We start from the raw sequence: 12,236 nt of genomic DNA, 5'->3' as shown, positions 1-12,236 counted from the left end.
CTGGAATAAAAGGCTTTCGAGTGGAGATGAATTTCATAAAATGTTGGGCGTAAATAATCTGACAAATATTGTCTCTGTTAGTAAAAGGTACTGCTGCTTTTTGAAAAAATAAAATCCAGAGTCCACTTCTCATTGATAATCAGTAAATTTGCTTTAATGGATTTAATGGATTTGACTTAGTGTAGTCCAGTTGAAATAGGGAAGACAATAGTGATGTCCTGATACTATGATATTATTCCTGTATGAATTCCTAGATTTGAGTATTGGTGAGTACAAAGTACCCCTCCAATATGAGCCCAAACAAAGGTGTTCTCAGTATTATGTCACAGTTTAAGTTTACAAGAACTACTGCAACCTCGGCCAGGCCAAAACCAATCCTCACTGAACATGATTTGATTGCTTTCATTGTTGTATTGCCAGGCTCAGTAGGCTTAAGGAAACCTTAACCAAAGAACAAGGTCAGATTGTAGAGACTGGCTAAGCCAGTGTTGGCAGCAACTCAGCTAGCAGCTTCCGACATCCTGTGTTCAAGAATGTTAAAGACTTTTACTTTAAGAAACAACTTAATTTAATGCTTTTCACATGTCTTAACATTCTTGTCTTTTGATCTAAAATAATATACACTTTTAAAATGCTTGATTGGAAAAAATGCTTTGCAGCAGTTCGGCTTTTGCTGATCGTAAACAGTAGTTGCTGGAGGTATAATAAAAAATATCGCTGTGTCAGCTACTGTGTCAAGAAGAAGAAATGTCTACTTTTTTGTGGGGTTAATAAAACATGGTTTCAGTGAAGTAGATTAGATGGCATTTCTAATACTGGTTTCTGTCTCAGCACAACTCTCGGAGACGTGCCAGCACTGTGTGTTTCATTCAGTCACTGCATTGTACACTTAAAGCCACACAGGGTTTAAGTTCAGTTATAAACAATATTTTATGTCTGCAGTTAAGAGGTTGATTGACTGCTAGGCTTCTTATAAAACACAGTGAATACCCACTACACACCAGTGTTATTGTGTCCTGTCGTATCCATCTATGCTTCCACTCCTCCCACCATTCTTCTTCCCTTTGTCATGCTTTCAGGCTTACACACATTTGGTAAATGTCAAATAATGCAGCATGCCACAGCATCATCCATAAGTCTTCATTCTTCCCTCCATCATCAACACTGCTGAGAGCCTGTGCTTCTCCTCTTCCTGCCTCTCTCTATCTCTTTTGTCCCTCCCACCATTCCCAGGCTCCAAGCCTCCCTGCAACCGTCTCTCCCCTCCCCCTCCCTCCGAGCTCCATTGTGAGTGCTGCTTGGTTCAGCAGCCCTAGCCTCTCCTGCAGTACGCTGCCTTGCTTTGCCTTTCCTGAGCCAAACGCAGCACAGCCTCCCATAAGGACTCAGGGGAGGGGAAGGGAAGCACTTCAAACTGCAGACCCAGCCAGGAAAACAAGTCAGCGCGGACTCCTGAGCTCATCTACAGGCTGTGAGAATCCAAATGTTCGCTGACATCAATTGATTCTATTTATTTTTTTTTTTGAGCTGAAAAATGCACTTATCATCTGGTTCTTCCCTGTTGTCTTTCTCACATCCCTTCATTTTCTTGAAGTAAACAACAGACGTGCTTGCTGAAAATCTGATTACGCTGCAGTTTTCTGATCAGCCGTATGGTAGCAACATGTACAACTTCAGCAGGTGCATGAGCGCCGTCATGTAATTTACAGCTCGTTTTACAGAACCTGAAACACACTCGGTCGAGGGCAAGCCTGGAGCAATGCTTTTTCAATTCACTTTGCCTGCACTACAACAGCCTCCTGAATAGTCATCTGTAAAACATAATAAGATGAATATATTTTATTTCACATGACCACAGAGCTATTCTGATGCCATGGTTACAGTGGATTATGCTTTCCAAAACAGAAAAATGCTGCAAAGGTATACCTCTCTCAATGGATTTCACCACACCCGTTATTTGATGTATGACCACCAACACTTCAGCATCAATCTTTAATGCAGGTTTCCTGAATTGTACTAAATCTGAATTGAACCTCCTTCGATGGTTGAGTTCCATCAATGTCTGACCTTTAATGGTTTTTAATTCTCTTCACAGATTTGTTGCTATTGCTAGCGGATTGGGCCTGGGGTCTAACACAGGCTAAATTCTTGCACTCAGCTATCTGCAAAAAAAGCAAATAAAAGCAGCATATTTGTCTGATCAAATCTAATTATGTAACTGCATCTTAGTCTGCAGGGGCATTTCTGTTTACCGCAGCCAGGGGAAAACGACTTTCAACAGAAACTTTTAGTTTAGATCTGAATATGTATATTTAAAGTAAAGTTATCGTCCTTCACAGCAGTGATAAGTATGTGTTTTATTGCACACAACAATTCAATCCAACTAACTCTTACTGTTTAGGGGACATAAAGCTTAAAAATATTATTATGTCACAGTTTTTTTCTTGTGTATATCGATGTGAACATATTGTAGGCTGTGTAACAGATCGGGCTCAGTAACATCACCGATTGCTTTTTGAAGAGGCGTTGTCCAGCTACAATCGGGGTTGCCATTTGGAAGAAGTTATCTCAACCTAACTTTAGATCAGTTGAGAAACGGACAAAGAGTCATTGGTGAAATGGCAGCTACACCTGTCAGTTAACACAAACACGGCTGCCTAAGGCATACTCATACTAGCCAAAAATAAGTGATGTGAGAAAATGCATGCCTGCTCATGCAAACACATGAGCCAGTAAATAGTCCTCCCTTTAGTTACTTACTTGTCCATGCTGAATCAGTCATCTCAACACTAACAAGTACCAAACCTTCAGAAACATGTTGCAGGGGGACCTATACTTTTTTTGTTAAACATTTATTTTCTCAACCAAATTATTTACATTTATTATGTTTAGCTCGTTGCTTGATTACACACCATGTCTAAAGGGTATTTATTTAATCTGCCTGTTTGAGCGACAATGACTGCATGGAGAATCAGGACCTTGGTATTACACAGCAAGTAACAGCCAGCCAGGGTCATTTGGTGATGATAGACTATGCCAGTGTTCTTCGTCCATCCTCTTCTCACGACAATTTTGACCTTCCATTGAATCATAACAACAACTTTGGCACAATGGACACCAAAAGACTGATGAGGACATTTAAGTTAATTGATGGTCAGCGGGAACTGGGTTGGAAAAAGTCCTGACGTTTTCACATTAAGCCTCTATCAACCTTTATGCAAGCTGAGCTGAGAGTCTGGATGGTGTTTGCTTTGCTCCTTTACTCAGTTTGTAGTAGGCAAGGTTATTGTTTATAATTCAATAATTCATTAAGATCGTTTAAGATAATGTTTAAAGAGATGCTGGCCTTCGAGGCTGTCCCACAGTACATACATTAAAGACCCTTCCTGGCTGTTATGTTGATCTACTCTCCAGTAAACCATTTACCTTTAATTAATTCCATTATGTCTTTCCAGTCATTTTATTATTAAGTTTTCATTTATATCTTCCATTTTATTTCATATCCAATTGAAAGAGTCATATTTACAACATTCCCATTAATGTCAGCTGCTAAGTTTGTTGCTTTTCTCTTAGGGGCACTTTTACACATGCACAAAACTGCTGAACTCTCCCTGAAATGTTCAGGAGGAGCTGTCGGTCTGAACACAAACAACTAGCTGTTTTTCATTCTGCTGATGTTACAACAAAGTGAGAAATATTGAGTAAAATTCACCATGAGTCGGTGGGAGGGGCAGAGGATTTATATTCTGTGACTGTCCCTCAAACGTAGACTGAATACGGGCATCAGGTGCGATCGCCGTGCTTGTGATGAAACTGCCTCAATATGTGTTGGCGAGAATGTTCTTCTCTGCTATTCTGTTGAGACCACATATATGTTGAAGCACACAACAAACTTGGATATAAAGATAAATATTGTTGGAGTCTGTTGCTTCGTCCACCTCGTCACGTGCTACCTGCAGAAACCCCCCCTCCCTTATCAGGCAGGGATCAGTCTCATGCTTGTGGGTTACCTGTGAGATCAAGGAAGTCAGGAAGAATTTAGAGAAACCGCCTGACATTTTCTAGAAATAAATGTGTTTGCATTTCTGCTGTTGGTTAGACAAAACAATACATTTTAACATGCACTGTTGGAAAACTGAGAAATGTGTATAAGCCTTATTTGTGACACGTTACAGACCAAATAAAAGATCAGCAGATAATGAAAATCATACATTTAAATAAATGTCTTTACTTAGTTGATTAATTTAGCCTGCAATCCCATCATGATCTCATCTACACTGCCTTATTTTGTTGCATAACAAAGGATTAGTACACTGATGCTGCAAAGTCTGAAAACAAAATGGAATTAAAATGCGAGCAACATCTATAGCAAGATAACATTTGTCTGCTGTTGGCTGTTTCCATTGATGATTTTCCACTGGACAAACAAGCAGTCTACCTCGAAATCAATATCAGTGAGTATCCTGCAGTGTCCTCTACCTCAAATAAAACAGATGGGGTTATAAGCTTAAGGTATGTTAGACATTTAGCAGAATTTCTCAGGAATTTTTCCCGACAAAATCCTTTCCAACAAACTGATGATGACACCGAGATGGCAGATTAACCCATGTAACTCTTATAAGAGAGATGTCAGTCTATCCAGCCGCTGCAGAATCACCATAAAAAGCTTTGTTTAATTGTTAAGCGTGCTCCCTGCAGCACTTTCACAGGCATGGAAGCCTGCTCCTGAATTATTCAGCAGCCAAGGTCACAGCGCTAGAACCTCTCTCTCTTTTCTCCTGAACACGGCGAGTTTGTTGTGACACCTTTAAACCTTCACTCACTCCACAGCACTGCACACCAGTAATTAGTCCAGGACTGTGGGCATGCAGTGCGCTGAAAAGGTAGGTGGAGGAATGTGAGCTCTGAGAGTATAACTGGTGCTGCTCTGTCATCTATGTACTCTTAATTTGCCAATAATGCATGTGCAGAAGGTTTCCTCAAACAAAGCAGAATCAGATGAATTTTCCTTCTAGACTGATCTCCTTTTACCCCCATATGTCCTGCACAGCATGAAGCCTAAGATGAATAACATCCCATCCCCTCTACATTTACCGGTATAGTCCCTTCAGAAACATCCATATTTAGCACAAACACACACAAAACCTCCCCGTAGAAAAATACCCAAATGAACCTACAAAGAATATAGCATGGCTTCACCATGTTCCTCTCAGAATTTCTGCTTTCTAAAGCACTTTGGATGGATCATCTGAGGGTGGTCCCATCCCCTCGCTGAAGTGGTGATAGTCTGCATAATGCACAAGGTGCGCAGCTTACTTCTGAGGGGGAGGATGGACAAACTCTGCATGCAGGCCTACAGTAGCTGTGTGGCCCATGCGAGGCTTGTGTTCAGAGGAGCATCATCCATTTGCAGCACTGTGGCACCTCTAATCAAAAATGCATTGCGTGCTATACAACAGAAAAGTGTTTATCCCCTCTTAAACTAGGTAGAAATGTGTGTTTTACGGAAGTAAATGCATGATAAAATGTTTTTGAAATCTAAATATTGATTTTAGCCGATTTGGTGTGGTTTTATTATCAATGGACAATCATTAAGGTGTGATATTGAAGCCTGTAATTTGCAGGATGGTTGTATGGATGGAGATGCACATTTCGTCAGGTCAACATTAACGCCATAATGAAATCCCCGCACAAAGATGCGAGTTGTTATAAAACAACATCTGCGACCATGAATGTATCACGATGAAACGGGGTCGGTATTTATTTATGTTTAAGTCGCTGTCCTTTTCCCACCAAGGCATCGCTACTGGACTTCATTAACCTTCGCTTCCAATCAATATTCATCACTCCACCCTCCAGGCAGCATCGCACCCACATTCAAACAAACCCAGCCCGGCCCTTTGCTTACCATTCCGTGCCAGCTGATGACGATCCCAGTCCGGTGACAGTCCTTTTCAAAACATCCCGACGCCAAACATTGCGCTAACTGGAGCCGAAAGCTTCATTTAGACGTGAAACACAAAGATGGCGAATGAGCAAAGGGGACAAGACGAGGCAAATAAAAGGCGATGAGGAAAGGAAAAAAAAAGAAGCAGAGATGGACGTTGACGAGGTCTGCTGATGCTGAATCACTCTTCCTCCAACTCAACACCACCTTACAACCATTGTGCTGCAAGATGCTGGCTGTACCATTGTGGACCTACCAGGGCAGAGAGAGAGAGAGAGGGAGAGGGAGAGGGAGGGAGGGATGAAGAAGAGGGGGAATAGGGAAATATGTTGCCATAGCGACTGCACAGGAGCACTTCTGACGTCAGAGCCCGAGCAGAGAGAGAGATCACATGGAGGCTGTGTCTCAGGATGGGAGGGGGTGTGGGAGCATCTCTCTGATCCCCTCCTGTAGGCTACCGTCCCGTCGGTGTGATCATGAGACTCAATGAGAAGATGGAGACGGCTGTTGTTGGTCAGATTTGTCTTCATTTTAAAAAAATGTTCACATGCCAAAGCTCTATTGCCAAAGCTCTATCGATTATTTTAATAAATTATTAGTATTTCCTAAATCGTCTTTGGAGGAAAAAATAAGAAAATATATTTTGAATTTAAGAGCGATGTCATATAATCACAATAAAAACATTGTTTACATTTTTATCCAGGTCACGTTTTAGGGGGAGAACAATTTCTTTAAAAAAATAGTGTTTTTTTTGTTTCTTGAGTGATGTTAAGTAAACAGTGTAAAAAAGAGACATTAATAAACATTGACATTGATAAAAAGGCAAACAAAGGCTTGCTTCTTTAAAAAAGTCCAAATTGAAAAACCACACGAATGCTCACAAGCACCGCAAGCCACAAGGAATCACAGGATAAAACTGACTTTGGACAATGAACTGAGACAGAAGGTTGATGGTTGAGACAAAAGAAACGCGGGGCAATCAAAAAACACAGGTGAGAGAAAGAACAAACAACACAAAGTGAAGATAATGAGGGCAATCAAAACTGAAGGGAAACACAAAGGCAGGATAGGACAAGAAACTGCAGACAAGACAAAGGAATGCACTCTGCAAGAAGAGAAACAGGATTCAAAAGAAAATAAATAAATAAGAGAAGCACTAGAAACCTTACAAACACATGGATTAAAGTAACACCAGGGAAGAACGAGAAAAGCTAAAAAAAAAAAAATCTCAATTCTGAAATACATCAAAATACAAAACTAAACAAGATCAAATCATGACAAAGAGACAATGGACGCTTGAACAGCTGAAATGATAAAACATTTTGCAGAAATGACTTACATCTGTCTCTGAAGTTCCCAAAACCCTACCAAGTGCTGTTACAAGAAAAAGTAGTGTGCAACAAAGTGCAACATGACCCTGTCCCAACTTTATTTTTTATCAGTTGCTGACAAAAATCACAGTTTAACATTTTACATATCTGTGGGGTTTTTCAAATGAAATATGGGGTCTCCGTTTTTTTTAATTAAAATTCGACCAAACTTTCAAGAACATGAGGTTGTAACACAGAAAGGCAGCATTTGCAGGACAGTTGCCATCATGACAAACTCGCTGACCATTCTCAGTTTATCCGGTTTAGAGCCACCATCAGAGGGGCTTCACACCCTCTGTAACAAGAGGCTGATTAAAATTATGATGGATAATAGCCTGAAGAGGGCCCTTGAAGAGGTGGATTTCTAATAACGTAAAGTCAGATGAAAAGGTTGCCTTGCTGCTGAGAATATAAAATATGAAATGACCCCTGGTTCAATATCAGATGATTAAAATTCTACAGCTTTGAGAGGAATTAGAATAATTTAGTCATGGCTGAAGCAAACTCCTCTAGCTCAGCCAGCTGCACTTGAACTGCAGCATTGTTGTTATTTCCCTGATTATGACAATGATAAATGACAATGTACAATGGAAATATAATGTTTGCAATTCTTGAAAGAACTGTTTAATGTCCAAAAACAAAACTTAAACAGGGGTGGCTTTGCCTCTCAGAATGCTGATTTAGATGTGTCATCTAAATCCAACACATGTCCTCATTTATTGATTTGATTTATAGCTTCTCTCTCAAACTATTGTTCCTGTGCTGCTGTTAGAGATCCTTGTTAATCCCATTGACATGTGAATACATCAATGACTCTGCAGTGATTCCCTTCAGTTTTATTTGTAACATGTTTCTTCTGCCTCACAGCATGAACCCTCTCACAGGTTTTGCTATGGTGGGTAAACCAGAAGTCAAGACCATTAGGTATGTGATGAAGTCCCAGGTTGGCTTAAATCAGCAGTAATGTACCCAGACACCCACCTGACTAAGCAGAAAATGTGTTCAGACAGCACAGGACCACCTGCCAGGAGGTTTCTCAAACCCACAAAACCAGTTCAGGGAGGGCAAAGGCAGCCAGGTTAAGATTGCACCATAGCTGCACGAGGAAATGAAAGAGCCAAAGAACGTGTGGTCTGAGTTATAACTTAAGTTGTAAAGAGTTTGTCAGAACTGAAATTGCAATAGGATTTTGAAGGGACTTGGCTTCAAGAGTTACACACATACTGTAAGTCCTGCAGTCCTGTCCACTCCTGTGATTAACTGTTGGTTTGCATCGATTCTGGCATCCCCTGTGGACAAAGCAGTTCCTCCAAAAAAAAAAAAAAAAAAAAAAACTGCTTTCTTTTAAGTCAAAATATGACTCATTGACATTCTTATCCGTGGAAAATAGGGGGAAAAATGTTTTTTCTGGAGTGAGCTACTTCTAACACCTACCCTGCTGCAGTTTCAGACATTGAAAGTACCATTTAGTTCAGAACTATTTATAGCAGCTAAAAATTCCTGCGCTCCCTCAAATTAGTGCCAGAACGAAATGTAACCTCAGCCAGACCTAGACCTAAATCATAAAGACTTTTGCACCCAAGAGGACATTTTTTTATTTTTTACTGGAATCGCTGAAGGTTTACTCGCTGAGTTGATAAGTGCTCAAATTCACCAGCTTCACAGGAAACCCTGACTGTGAACCAGAGCAGGAGGTCGCTGCTTTGTTCTAATCCATCGCAGACTCATTTCCCCTGTGAGATAAGCAACTTCAAAAACGGAAGGAAAAAACAACAACAACAATGTGGGGGGGGGGGGGGGGGGGGGGGGGGGGGGGTGTCAATAAAGTCAGCCTAACATGCTTCTGAGTTCAAATCAGTGAAACATGTCATCTGTGTGGGAGCATTTCCATACATTACTACTAAGGTAAGAGCACAAGCCATAGAAAAACTTTGGAGAAAAACCACCAGAGCAAAAACAATTATAAGCTTATATTTATACTTTGCAGAGATTATTGCAAACATGGCAGGATTTTATTTCAACTCATATGCAGACCAAAGGACTCCTTCCAAAGGCAGCAAAAGCTAGTTTACAGTTTTTAATGCTCTCCAGCTGGACCCAAAGGCTAAACGCACCAGTCAGCAAACCACATGCCTTCAATCCACCAGGTTGCCCCACATTTTAAGGACTTTTCGAGCACTCTTTCAAGGCTTCAGAGCCTATCACCTCCAGGGCTCAGACCTGCTCTGATGAGGAGGCATTAAGAACAGTGCTGACAGAAATAGAGGGAAGAAGGAATCCCAAATCCAGGACCCCCCTAGGTAATGAGACATCACTTACCCTGTCACCCCTATCAGCCTTCTGAGGGGGGCTCCTTGCCTCAGGTAATGGTTAGAGATTAAAAGCTTTGGGTAAAACCAGACATGGGGTAACAAATCTCTCAGGCAGCTTGTTGTCAGACATTGAGAAATTTCATAGATTGCCAAATAGAGGTCAAGGATGGACCTCCAACTCTATGCAATAACTGAACTTAATATTCTCCTCCTTTCATTGGAAATGCTACAACCCAGAAATGAGGGGGAGATAGAAGATAAAGTTCTACCATTCCATCCACATTGCCTCTTTAAAAACACCGTTATTTGAATCCAACTTTTAGCATTGCCAAAAGGGAAACTGCATTGAAAGAAGTATTTTTTCTAGATTTTATACATCGTACAACTATATAAAAAAATGTATTTTTGTATTGTATTGTTACATTGGAGTCAAGTCAGCTAGAGATTCAAACAAGGGATTTAAAAAGGACATTGTAAACTCAAATCCTTATAAATATTAGCCTTTTTATGGGACATAAAGCATTTATCTACTCCAGGGGAAGACAACACCAGCAGTTTTTGGTTATGGTGTGTTCTTAATAATCTCGACATATTTTCAATTTGTGTGTTGTTCCCTTTTAAAATGCTTATTGGAATTGATTAAGAGTTTATAAAATCATGAAGAGGTTTCATATTTCTTTTTGTCAATAAAAAAACATAGGTGGTTTAACGGGTTGCTTCATAAAAGATCTGTAATTGGCCAAAATTTGACATTTTTTCTATGAAATTATTGTTAAGTTTCATTATGAGAAATAAGCCAAAAATAAAAAATAAAAAAATAGGCTACTAAGATGTAGCCTATGTTGAGTAAATTATGTGAACATAAATGCTTGAAAACATAATAAGGAAACATACCAACTGTCTCAATCTGAAGAGGAAACTGGTGTTCATCAGGTAATGAGGATTTATGAGTCTCAATGGATAGTGATGGATAGTCAATGGATGGTGTGGCGATAACAATCACGCCTTGTTTTGACGCAAGCAGACACAGCCAGGCAGAGATAACAGCAGACATTTACGTAAAACAATATGTAACGACGACTATCAGCCACTAGATGGAGCAAGACAGAGCCTAAATGAGGCCACTCTTTGAAATGCACCATAGGAAGGAAGTACTCAGCAGTGAATTGCTTCCTGACTGCTTTGATGGATCTCAGAAAAACTTAAAGGCGTGGGGAAATAAGCCACTGCAAATGTAAAAGCTTCCCTTCCCTTTTTTTTAAATGGGCTTGCAAAATCAGTAGCCTACAGGGTTAAAATGAGACATCACATGATATACGAAAACACATTATTTTGTACTGATATTTATGTATAAAATTTAGAATTTAAACGTTGTTTTGCCCATATAACTATTAAATTAACCACAGCCACTGGACGTTTTACTCCCAGTTGTGTGCGTTGCTATAGAAACGATTAAACGGCATCACCCCCCCCCTCCCCACCCCCTCCCTAGCTGAGAGCCAATGGACGAGCTCGGTTAGGTGTCTGGTTACTCCCAGTCAGCCCACGCTAGCTGGGCTAAAGGAGGGGTTACTCTCCGCTCAACACTTATGAAGCCCGGGCTGTGCTGGAAGTGGACTGAATTTTATTTAGTGAGCATCAAATGCGACTTTTAAACAATCCTTATAAGAGTAGGTTTTTTTTTCATATAGCCTACCACCGAGCTCGGGATACAAACAGTCCAATGTAGTGGATTTTTTTTGTATTGCTTAAAGTGGAGACCTGTTGCCTACCTTGCCTTGCCTGTCTTGCCTCGCCGAATGCCCAAGATGTTGCTTTGTGGATGGGATGGCCTCAGGTCCTGTCTGTTTGCTCACTCGTAGCCTTTTCGGAGTACGAACATTTCCCATTAAAGTGATTTTTGTAGCGTTGCTCAGTCGGTAAGTGACATTTTTCAAACACTTTACGCAAAGTGAAAAAAAAAAAACTTTATGGAGCAAAAGCACTTTAGCGTAGCCGGGTCGCCAGCAAAGTCGCCGGGAAAACTGAGTCTGTTACGTCGACGTTTCTTTTTATCCTCAAAAGTCTTGTCAGGGAGCGACTTGTCAAGTTTCATATCTAAATGTTTCGTGTAAATGCTTTGTTGTAGGCAACTAACTTTACAACGATAGCTACTCTTCTAATATATGACATCTGTGGTCACTGCGTTTGTGTTTGGGGGTGATAAATTGTGTCATGCAACAATGTAGCCTATTGCTTCAAGGTTCTTTAAGAAAGTACGCAACATTTGCTAACATTTTCAACAGTACATTTCTCTGGTGTCAGTTCAGACTGAAGCTTTTATGGGGGAGTTGTAGGGAGGCATTTGTTCCCCCCTCCCCCTTAATTACCATAGAAAAGTAGTAAAGTTAACTCAAAAGTCAAAGGTCATGAATGTTTTAAATATTTCACCTAAGACTAAACGGAAAGATGGTTGGGCAGCCTCGTTGATTGAGCAAGATGTACACCCCCCATCTAAAGTGTTTGTAATGTTGATGGTGTGAGCATCATCATAGAAGGCATTTGGGGAAATAGTCAGTGGGCTGGGTCTGTGTGTGCTGGGAAGATGTTGAGGGTAGGGGGAGTTGA

General features: G+C 40.5%; 2 protein-coding genes across 11 annotated transcripts in view; one reads left to right on the top strand and one right to left on the bottom strand.

Moving 5' to 3' along the window:
• mapk10 (mitogen-activated protein kinase 10) overlaps positions 1-6,299 on the bottom strand; it is a 32,476-nt gene extending 26,177 nt beyond the window's left edge. For 6 of the 8 annotated variants that reach the window (XM_079364284.1, XM_079364281.1, XM_079364282.1 and 3 more), the window contains exon 1: positions 5,909-6,298. Coding sequence is in view for 6 of the 8 variants with exons in the window: in XM_079364281.1 (XP_079220407.1) it covers positions 5,909-5,911 (3 nt within the window). In the remaining 2 variants the exon portion in view is untranslated. Of the gene's footprint in view, positions 1-5,908 lie in introns of all 8 variants that reach the window. The other 2 variants (XM_079364288.1, XM_079364283.1) reach the window with 2 other exon arrangements.
• Positions 6,300-11,310: 5,011 nt separating this feature from the next.
• ptpn13 (protein tyrosine phosphatase non-receptor type 13) overlaps positions 11,311-12,236 on the top strand; it is a 46,085-nt gene continuing 45,159 nt past the window's right edge. For all 3 annotated transcript variants that reach the window (XM_079364345.1, XM_079364344.1, XM_079364343.1), the window contains exon 1: positions 11,311-11,548. The gene's annotated coding sequence lies outside the window, so the exon portion shown is untranslated. The remainder of the gene's footprint in view (positions 11,549-12,236) is intronic.

This window comes from Symphodus melops (assembly GCF_947650265.1).
Source record: "Symphodus melops genome assembly, chromosome: 16".
Classification (NCBI taxonomy): Eukaryota; Metazoa; Chordata; class Actinopteri; order Labriformes; family Labridae; genus Symphodus; species Symphodus melops.
The sequence above is the reverse complement of the archived record's forward strand: the minus strand, read 5'-3'. Positions and strand labels throughout refer to the sequence as shown.